Source organism: Mus caroli, chromosome 6 (genome assembly GCF_900094665.2).
Source record: "Mus caroli chromosome 6, CAROLI_EIJ_v1.1, whole genome shotgun sequence".
Lineage (NCBI taxonomy): Eukaryota > Metazoa > Chordata > Mammalia > Rodentia > Muridae > Mus > Mus caroli.
The window spans coordinates 113,439,926-113,451,136 of record NC_034575.1 but is presented as its reverse complement, the minus strand read 5'-3'; the positions used below and the strand labels follow the sequence as shown (position 1 = coordinate 113,451,136).

The 11,211-nt window shown below is 41.9% G+C and overlaps 1 protein-coding gene across 1 annotated transcript in view; it reads left to right on the top strand.

The window, feature by feature from the left end:
- Positions 1–11,211, top strand: part of Bms1 (BMS1 ribosome biogenesis factor) — a 36,146-nt gene that overhangs the window by 1,966 nt on the left and 22,969 nt on the right. The window contains exons 3-9 of the mRNA XM_021164145.2: positions 92–282; positions 1,120–1,199; positions 3,786–3,974; positions 4,484–4,626; positions 5,710–5,831; positions 6,113–6,306; positions 9,417–9,556. Coding sequence (XP_021019804.1) covers positions 92–282; positions 1,120–1,199; positions 3,786–3,974; positions 4,484–4,626; positions 5,710–5,831; positions 6,113–6,306; positions 9,417–9,556 — 1,059 coding nt within the window. The remainder of the gene's footprint in view (positions 1–91; positions 283–1,119; positions 1,200–3,785; positions 3,975–4,483; positions 4,627–5,709; positions 5,832–6,112; positions 6,307–9,416; positions 9,557–11,211) is intronic.

Below are 11,211 nucleotides of genomic sequence, written 5' to 3'. Positions count from 1 at the left end.
TTTATCTGGTCTCTATACCATCTGGACTTTTAAAAGATCTTTTGTGTTTTGGAAGTAAATTTTGTTTTGTTTTATTTTTGTAAACAAATAGGACTCAGGACTTAAAGACGAAAAAGCATCACATTCCAGTGGTTGACAGAACTCCACTGGAGCCCCCACCAATAGTGGTAGTGGTGATGGGACCTCCAAAAGTTGGAAAGAGCACTTTGATACGATGCCTGATTCGGAATTTTACCAGACAGAAATTGAGTGAGATCAGAGGCCCTGTGACAATTGTGTCAGGTAGGGAGTGCCTCCTTAGACTGCTGTGCCAAGGGATTGCTGTTTGGTCAAACAGAATATATAACACCGATGTTGTTACATCCGATTACCACCTGGTTGCTTTTACTGACTTGCCTGTAACNCCGAAGGTAACTTCTCAGACCTAACAATGCTGATGTGNACCTCCTCAGGCTGACTGCTTGGTCTGCTTTGCCAAGTGTGCTTCTTGGAAAGGCCTAGGACTGGGTCTGGTTACTGTGAGCCCATTCATTTAACAATAAGTGAGCTCCCATATACCCTACACACTGCTACCTTCTCAAAGCTACTCTATGATAATTTGTGCGCTTTTGTTTATTTTTGTATTTGAAGCAGGGTCTCTCTATATAGTTCTGGTTCTCCTGGAACTTGGTATATAGACCAGGCTGACCTCCAGTCTGGCTCCTGAGTGCTGGGATTAGATTTTGGGTGCTTCAGTGAGAGAAAATGAAGTAAATTCTCCAAATGGTAATATTAGGAACTGAAGTGCCTTGTTAAAGAAGTGATGGAGTAGGGCATTTTTTTATCTTTGGGATATCCTCGATCACTGTGTTTATAGTAATAGTACAGGAGCATATGCCTGTCCCGTGAACATGCTGCTAGGTTAGGTTTGATGGTTTTAGCTGTATTGAGAGTATAGAAATTTTGATGGAGATAAAGAGAGTGGCCTGTAGCTCAGCAGGATCATGGGCATTAGTTACAAACTGTCTAGAGTTGTACTGTAAAGGTATGTTACAGTTAAAAACAAGAACATTATAAAGTTAATGGATAGGGTATTCTCAAGTTTTTTAAAATGTAAAAGTTTCATCCTTGTACTTACAGGTAAAAAGCGCAGACTTACAATTATTGAGTGTGGGTGTGACATCAATGTAATGATTGATCTAGCTAAAGTAGCAGATCTGGTAAGTCAATAGGGTGACCTGGGTTCCCAATGGAGAGTGTGACAATGTGATGGGTTATTTATCTCATTTGCAAGGAAATACTTGTGATTATTAAGGAAAGATAGGATAGAAGTGGTTGAAATTATGGCAACCATTGATACTGTCAAAAAAATGGAATGTGCATGAACACATTCTCAAACTTAAAGAAATGCATAGGGTGAGAAAATATTGGACAACATTAGTATATGATACACACATGCACACATATGCACAAGACAGGATTATATCGATACATACATACACATATACACGTATAAGACAAGATTATGTCAGTGCACACATGCACGCACACATAATACTTGCTTGCACAATGCCTGCCATTTCTTGAATGCTTCCTAGCTACTATGCTAANGGCTTTCTGTCAATTTAGTTCACATAACCACCAATGTGCTCATTCAGGTATTATGTGCACTTTACATATAATGAAATTGAGGCTCCTAACAGTTAAGGTAATTGTTTGGGGATGAACCCTTTATATTTCTTTCTTGTTTTGTTTTGTTTTGAGACATGATTTTGCTGTAGCCCTGGCTGTCCTGGAACTACTCTGTAGACCAGGCTGTTCTCAAACTCAGAGATCCACCTGCCTCTGCCTCCTGAGTGCTGGGATTAAAGACAGGTGCTAGGATTGAGCGGGAATCGCCATTCCCTTTTCTTTTTGAGCATACGTTTTCGTTTTGTAGGATCTTCGTTGTCTCACTGTTTGAATGCTTCCCACATTTGTATACAGAATTGGGTGGTTTTCATCCTCCATTATCCCGTAACTCCCCCTCTCCTACTGAAATCCTCCCAACGAGACCCCTTTGATGCNNTTTTGAGTTTTTGTTTTGTTTTATTTTGTTTTGTTTCTTAAGACAGGGCGTCTCTGTATGGCCCTGACTGTCNTGAAACTCATTATGTAGACTAAGCTGGTCTCAAACTCAGGGATCTACCTGCCTCTACCTCCTGAGTGCTGGAGCAAAGGTGTCTGCCACCCACCTTAGCTGATGACTTTATATCTACTTAGTTAAGGATTTATTTGACTCACTGTGCTTAGTTATGACTGCTTATGTGAGTCAGGTTCTTTACTGGAGCCCTGGCTCCTCTTCCCAGCATCCAGTAACTTCCCATCGTACATGAAGGAATGCTGATGCTCTCAGTCTTGTCCTGGTCACAGGGAGGTTTTGAGTACACTCTTCCCCATCTCGTGGCTTTTAACATCCTCTCACCCTGTCTTCTGCAGTACTCCTGAGCTGTGGGGAAGGAGATACAGTAACACTGATGTCTTGTTTAGGGCATGCATTCTACAGTTGTTTGACCAGCCATGAATCTATTAACTGCCACCACTTGCAAAAAGGATCTCTGAAAAAGGATAAGAGTCAGACTAATCAATTTTCTTGTTTGTTTGTTTGTTTCCTTGTTTTTTGTTTTGTTTCNTTTTTGATCCCTGATACAGGATCTAACTGTGAGCTCTGAGTGCTGGCCTATAACCTGTTATATATACCAGGCTAACCCCAAACTCAGAATACTCCATGCCTCTGTCTCCCACTAAATATAACTACTTAGAGGGCAGTCTGACACTGTGTCCTTTTAACAAAACACCAGCAGTAGATTCTCCTCGAGAGCCTGTGACCTCTCCAGCCACAGGCTCTCAACCAGGTTTACAGTGCTAGGCCTGAGTGCTATAGAACTGGCCTCAGATCCAGTCAGACAGCAGTTGATTACCCGCACAGTGGCCATCTGAGTGTGAACATAACTTGCCTGGCAGGCCGCCATGGTAGCTGGGNTCACAGCTGGGAGGATGGTTGATGATTTCCCACTTCTCCCTGGCAACTGTACATAGGATCCATAGGATTCCCAGTCTTACTGGTTGTGCTATGGTCAGGGCTTAACAATAAAAAACCTATACAGTACTAATTACAGGAAACACACAGAGCCTGAATTGGGCTTTTGAACTGGTGGTTTTCATTACTTTTTTTTTAAAGCTGTCCCTTAAGGATAACAGAACTGTGTGTTTGTCTGTGTGTGTTTAAGATTATTTTATTTTATTTTATTTTATTTTATTTTATTTTATTTTATGTATATGAATGGTTTGGTTGCATGTGGCTCTGTGCACCCTTTGCACGTCTGGTGCCTGCAGAGGTGACAAGAGGGTGTTGTATCCCCTAGAACTGGAGTTACAGATGTTTGTAAACTGCCATGTGGGTGCTGGAAATTGAACCTGGGTCTTCTGTAAAAACAAGTGCTAACTGTTGAGCCATCTCTCTCTGACCACATCAACCTATACTGATTTNTANATATATATANATANATANATAAATTTGGGAGTTACTTAAGTGTTACTCTTAGTACAATGTAGAATAAGCCTTGTGTTTTTAAAATGACTGGAATACTAATAATTTTNTAAATTTGAGGATATGAATGTTAATGGAGATATCTTTTGTGACATTCTTTTGAATATTTAAGAAAACAAGTGAGTGGCTTGATGTGACCATGGGCCATAATTTGCTGACTCTTGGTCTGGGTGGAGTATTTTCATGGCTTCATTGAGAAATTGTGTTCTGTTTTTAGGTGCTAATGCTTATAGATGCCAGCTTTGGGTTTGAGATGGAGACATTTGAGTTTCTAAACATCTGTCAAGTACATGGGTTTCCTAAAATTATGGGAGTTCTCACCCATTTGGACTCCTTCAAGCATAACAAGCAACTTAAGAAGACAAAGAAGCGGTTAAAGCATAGATTCTGGACAGAAGTCTACCCGGTAGGAGGAAAATTATTATTGGGTCCTATCAGTTTTAATCCTTTAAAGTAGCCAGAGTGAAGAGCTATTCATCACATCTCTAGGGTTTTCCTGTATGCATGTGTTTGTAGCCCTTGGCCTGTTCCCTCCACATGGTCTTTGTCAGGGCCTCTTGGTATATTGCGTTTGCTTCTGTGCATACACATGAGACAATGCACTCTGTTGGTCATGGTTTGATGCAGTGCTTCAGAAGTCTCTGCTAGCTAAGGACCAGGACCTAGCACTTCTCCTTTTTGTACCGCTGTGGCCTGTTGGTCACAAAATCCTTTCTCTGCTCAGGAATCTCAGTGCCTTCTCCACATATGCCAGTGCTTAATTGGGAGGAGTTTGCTTTGTGAGGCCCTCGCATGACACATGCTGAAGAAGGCAGCCAGCTTGGAAAACACCAAACAGTAACTTCCATTGACCTTGCTTTCTATGGTATTGACATAGGTTTAATTGACATTCATTCTTACTTTTTTTCTGTTTAGGGTGCCAAGCTATTCTACCTTTCTGGAATGGTGCATGGAGAGTATCAGAACCAAGAGATTCACAACCTGGGCCGGTTTATTACAGTTATGAAGTTTAGGCCTCTCACATGGCAGACTTCTCATCCTTACATCTTGGCAGACAGGTAAAATACAAGTGTGAATTTCTTTCTTCCTGGTCTCTGTGTTTCTTTTTAACTCAAATTTTAAGATTTAAGAAAGGTTGCCTGCATCACCGGAAGGTGCGATGCCTTGGAGTGGATAATTATGGAATGTTTACAGTGTTTGGAGTACAGCTCAGTGCATAGAGGGCTGAGTCCCAACATTGTCCTTTTGTTTTCTTTTTCCTTATCTTTATTATTTTGTTTGGCTTTTTTTTTTTTTTTGAGACAGGGTTTCTCTTTGTGGCCCTGGCTGTCCTTGAACTTGCTCTATAGACCAGGCTGACCTTGAACTCAGGGACCCGTCTGCCTCTGCCTCTGCCTCTGCCTCTGCCTCTGCCTCTCCTGCCTCTCCTGCCTCTCCTGCCTCTCCTGCCTCTCCTGCCTCTCCTGCCTCTCCTGCCTCTCCTGCCTCTCCTGCCTCTCCTGCCTCTCGCCTACTGCCTCCTGTCTCCTGCCTCCTGCCTCGTCCTGGGATTAAAGGCATTGTCACTGCTACCTGACTTTTTTTCCTTAACAAAACAAAACAAAAATTGCAGAAGAAGGGAAGATTTTGGGGCATCTGCGATGGTGTCCTTGTGCCCAGGGCTCTCGTCACTCAGCACCTGTGTTGTGTTTTTCTTCAAGCTTTCTTACCCCGTAGTACCATTCTTTAGAGGAATCCAAGCTCACCAAAGGCCTCAGCCAGCAGACCAATCTTAACTTTCCAGTAAAGAATTTTTCTGAGCCTGTGCTCTGCTTTTCCCTGACCCAGTGAGGGTATCTGTCCTCTCCCTTAGAAGTGCTTTGTGGAGTGCATCGCGTATCTGTGGAGCCTGGTGGAAGCAGTCATGTTTGGCTGCCTGTCCTCTGGTGTCGCCCATGCTTCCTTGTTTCTGAATGATGAGCTTAAGGAGCGAGACTTGGTTTTGTGGAGTTTGAGATCAAACTCTGGGTTTGATCTTGCTGCCCAGTGTTGAACCACTGATCTGTGCTCTCAGTCTGTGAACAAGAGTTGTCAACACATGAAGAGAAGTATGCGTGCTTTTTATGTTCCTTCCTGCCATGTGACTGTATTTTATTTCCTAGGATGGAAGATTTGACAAATCCTGAGGATATCCGCACAAACATCAAGTGTGACCGAAAGGTGTCTCTTTATGGTTATTTACGAGGAGCCTACCTGAAAAATAACAGCCAGATCCACATGCCAGGTATCGTCTACTCTAAAGCACTTGATATTTGTCACCCTCTTGGAACACTGAGCAAGGCAGAGCCGTATTCTGGAATTTTTAAAGATAACCCAGCTATGCATCATCTGCCAAGTGCTGATTGAGTGCAGTTATCTAGCTAGCAAGGCCCACTGCTTAGTGCCTTTTCTGTGTCCTGCCTCGGGCCTTCAAACACAGGAATGATTTTTTCCAGCAGTCGGTACCGGTTTGTTTTCTGAACGTTTGACTTGTTGGCAAGTTGCTTCCTGGGTTCTATCTTCCAGGCGTGGGAGATTTTGTCNCCAGTGATGTCAGCTTTCTCCCAGACCCCTGTGCTCTTCCGGAACAGCAAAAGAAGCGCTGTTTGAATGAGAAGGAGAAGCTGGTTTATGCGCCTCTCTCTGGGGTTGGGGGTGTGCTGTANGACAAAGATGCTGTCTATGTCGACCTAGGTGGCAGCCATGGCTTCCAGGCAGCGGTAAGAAGTGCTCTCTTCTGAATTATTCTCCACGAATCTTTTCTTATCAAATAGCNTGTTCATATTCTCCTTACTGAAGCTTTTTTCTTTTAATTGAAGTTTATTATGAAACAACTGATTATAAAAGTGTTTTCTTTCCATTGTACCAAGAGAAAATACCAANACTATCCTTCATACTCTGCAGATTTGAGGTCCTCAGTTGTTGGCACTACTGCCAGCACGATGCCTGTCAGCGCTCGTCTTCCTAGAAGACTGCAGTGCTTTCTAGGTCTACAGAGCTCCTTAGTCAGTCAGTCTGTCTGTCTTTCTTTTTTATAACCCTGGTTGGGGTGGTATGTAAGAACATGTGTGTTTGTCTGTGTAAGTNATTGGTGGTATTTTTATTAAAAATCAAAATTAAATCACATTCCTTCTTCCCTTTTCCTCCAACTCCTTCAATTCCCTCTTCCCTAAATATCTGGCCTTTTTTTCTTTGATTATTATTGTTGCTTATAAATATATTCTTGTGTGTAAATACACATATATAATATAACTGAGTCCATTTGATGGTATTTGCGTGTATTTGAGCTTCGGGCTGACCACATTGTATGGGATGATTAATTAGGGGACTCATCTCTGGGTAAGACTAACTCTTTCTCCCTCAGCAGGCATCAGTTGCTTGTAGTTCTTTGTCTGCTGGTGGGATGTGAGGTTCCCCCACCACATTANCATGTCTATTGATGGTATCCTTGTGCAGTCTTGATTAGGCAGCCATGTTGTTGAGGTTTCAGGGCTGTAGCTTCCCTGTCATTTCTAGGAAACAGTCTTATCCACAGAACTCCAAGGGACTCAGGTTCTTAGAAATCTTTCTGCATCCTCTTAGATGTTCTACGAACCTTAGGTCAGGAGTTGTAGTGTAGATATGTCTGTTAGGACTGGGCTCTCAACCAATCTGTTGATCTGTTGAACTGGCATTGTGAGCAGTTTATAGCTTTCTATAATGGTCTCTATTTGCTATACAGAGAGGCTCCTTTGATGGGGTGTAATAGCTACCCTTGTCTGTGGGGATAAGGATATGTTTTAGAGTGCACTTGATAGTCTTGCTGGTGTAGTGCAGTGGTAGTAGTAAGTCCTCTAAAATCTATGACTTATTAGCCCCTGGTTGGTTAGCTTGCCACTGCCAGGCATGATTTCCCTCCAGTTGATCAGGCCTTAAGTCCAATTAGGCAGCTGTAGGTTATTGGCCAGATATAAGTTTTGGAATTACACTTTTAGGAACATCTTGCTACATTCGTCATTGTTGTGCTTCGTTGGCATCACAGCTGGGTAGGACTATTCGTTGCTCCTTCTCTTGGCTTGCTTAGTATTTTCTGGTGCTATGAAAGCCAGGCCTTAGGAAGGAGCTTTCAGGTTGGATCCAGTTTGAATCCTCTGACTTCTGGGCCCTAAGTATGCAGTATCTTTGGCAATAGGGACCTTCAACCTCAGAGAAGCAACCAAGAGCAACAGCAATGGCCTATATTGTTGTAGGAGTCACTTGGACTCCCCTGACCAATCACTCAGGTGGAAATGTCTCATCCTGGGTATTGGGGTTTTGTTAGATAGCCTGTGGCTCTTGTGGAGAACAGTGTCACACTAAGTGGCATACTTCACTTAAGATCTTTTGTGTGTGTGTAAGATACGTGTACATGTACTTGTATGTGTTATGAATAATTTAGGTAGATATAAAATAGTGACTTCTTGAGGCTTTACTAAGCATCCTTGGTTAATTATCCTCCTCTCCTGTTGAATCCCTAGGTTAGAGCCACATGTGGTTTTAAGAAATTTGAGATACTCTTCTTGTTTTGAAATACTTATTTGATATTTTTATATATGTATATATTATATTTTGATCTGTCACCCCAATTACTTTCTCGTCCCTCACGCTAGTGGACGCCTTTTCAGTCTTCCTCTTTTGCTGACGTGTTTTACCTAACTCTGTGACTCGTTCTGGCTGTGTGTGTGTGATGGATTTTAGCAGTTCTCACACATGCTTCCCTCCCTCATAGCCACTCTCCTTTCCTGATGAAACTCTTTCCAGCTGGCCATTTTTTATAATCACCCACTGAGTTTATTTAGGGTTATTTGCCTGAGAATAGATATGGAGTTTTGTTTTTTTTTTTTACTAGACCTAGATTAGAGAGGTTGAGAGCACTGCTTCCTCCACCAGAGATTGTGGGACCTTTCCAGCACCCACATGGTGGCTCACAACTGACTTTTAACTCCAGTTCCAGGGAAACTGATGCCCTCTTCAGACTTCTGCAGGCCTAAAAGTATGCAAGTGGTACAGGGATGAGAATGTGCATGCAAAACACCCTTACTCGTACAAACCAAACCACAGATTCCACCCTCAGCAGCCATTACTGCCATTTGCTCCTCCAGGAGGAATGGGGCCTCGTGAACCTTGCTCTGTCCCTAATGAGAACATTGACAGACTCCACCTTGTGCAGAAGAGCACAGCTACTGTCAGAGTTCATGACAACAGTGGCCCTACCCTGTGCAGAGGAATGTTGCATAGCAGTTTCTGTCCTCTGGCTCTTCCATTCTTTCTACCCTGTATTCCACAGTGTTCCCTGAGTCTTGGGAGTGATAGAGACTTTAGGTTTTTCTTAGTTTTTTGAAATGTAATCTTACTGAGTTAAAATAGTTTTTGTTTACAATTGTGAGACCTGGTGTTTTCCTAGCTAAGGGCTTCGGGTTGATTGATACACTGCATGAACTTGAGAAACACTTATGTTGTTGGGAATCAGCTGTAGGCTTTGTCGCCAGTATTTTCTTCTCTCGTTAAAACAGTGAGAAAGGTTTTTAGAACTATAAGATCTTTTTAAATTACTTTTTGTGCCTCTGTGTGTCTGTTTATATGTATATATGAATGCANGTATGTGTTGTCAGGTCTCTATGGTGCTGGGGTTNCTGTGGCTGTGAACTTCTGGAGTGGGTGCTGTGCTGGANACTGAATTCTCAGGTCTTCTGCATGAGAGTNTGCAGTTGTAACTGCTGAGCTGTCTTGGCCTGTGATGAGAAATGATGAAGCCAGTATGTTTCCAGAATCCTCTTGCTTTCCTCACCTGCAGTTTTCCTGACTTTGACAGGAAGAAACAGGCCCTACGCATGAACTGGTCCAGAGCCTCATCTCCACCCATGCCAGTATCGATGCTAAGATGGCTTCAAGTAGAGTGACACTTTTCTCTAATTCCAAACCTCTGGGGTCAGAAGACATAGATAATCAAGGGTAGGTCTACCATTTTACTAATTTTTTTCACTTATGTATGTATGTATGTATGTATGTATGTATATATAACATTTACTTTGTGTGTCTGTGCATGCACACAGATTGTCAGAGTTGGTTTTCTATTACCATATCAGTTCCAGGAATGAAATTCAGAAAGTCAGGCTTGGCAGCAAGTGCTTTTACCCAATGACCCGCATTACTGGCTCTTTTTCTAATTTTTAATTTTAAAAAGTTAAAAGTAAAAATTATGTTACCTACCATTCGTCACAGTTTTTATTTTGATGGATTTGACTCTAGAATTTTTGGTTTACTGTGAATATTCATCTGTTTCTTGACTTTTTTACTTACAAAGCATTGCCTAATATTGTATTGTTAGTAAAAGACAAGACTTGTTTTCAACAGAAGTATTCAGAATAATGTTCAAATACTGTACAAACTTTCCACTGATTGCTTTTCATTTTCTAGGAGACCACTTGGATATCTTTTAGTGACTGAAATTCTAGAGTAGTATCTAGATGTTTATTCGGGTTCTGTGCAAAGGCACATGCCTTGTCTCTGAAAGTCTTTCATACATTTTTTGTTTTTATTACCATGGTAGGTGTCAGCCTGGGTATGTGCTTATGCACCACGCTCCTGAGTGGGTGCTTGCTGAACACTGACTTTGTTCTAACTCATCCTCAGAACCAACCTGAAGTGATAAACTGTGTACAGGAGAGCTTATTATACTATGCATTAGTGCTTAGCATGGTCAAATGAAAGGTTTTAAAGAGTACATTTAAGGGTTACTATGCCCAGGGCTTGAGAGACAGCTCAGTGGTTAAGAGCACTTCCTNCTTCTGCTGAGGACTTGGGCTCAGTGCTCCCCACCCATCTGTTGCCTCACAAATGCTTGTAACTCCAGGTCCAAGGACTTGTGACACCCTCTGACCACCTTGGCCTCTTACATGTTGATGGTATACATAAACTCAGTAAGCACACACATACATACATATATCACAAATACTCTATAATTTAAATATTGTGAGCATTTTCTTTGTCTTTGCATTTTTTATATAGTCATTGTTTTGTTATTTGTGTTTTTCACTTAGGGACTGTTTTAATTTTATCCCATAGCTTTACCATCTCAATGATTCTGTGCCAATGAACAGAACCCAGGTCTTCTGTAAGATCAGTGAGTGCTCTGAACTGCTGANCTATCTCCTCGGCCCGTATCATCATACTCCACAAACTCAGCAACACGAAGAAGTTGAGTCAGCCAACCCACAGAGCACTGCTCTGAANTCTAGCCAGCTGCCATTCTTTAACAAGGGCTTTCCCTCCCTCCCTGCTTGATTTTTGGATCACGGTTGACTGGATTTGGTTTTGTTTTATGGGTTACCATCTCCTTGCTNTCATTTTTCTCTCATGCCTACATTGTCCTAGATTTGACCCTCAGTGCTGAGTCTTCCGTGTCTTCCTGGCACATCCTCATTAATCTTAGTATGAGTATAGTAGTTTCTGACACAACAGGGCCACCCAGGCTTACACTGCCCTTTGGACCTAGAATCAGTTTTGAAGATTGTACTAAACCCTTTTGAATGCTTTTCCTAAAATCTAAATTGTTTTGTTTATTTTTTTTATTTAAACAATTTTTTAATTAGATATTTTCTTCATTT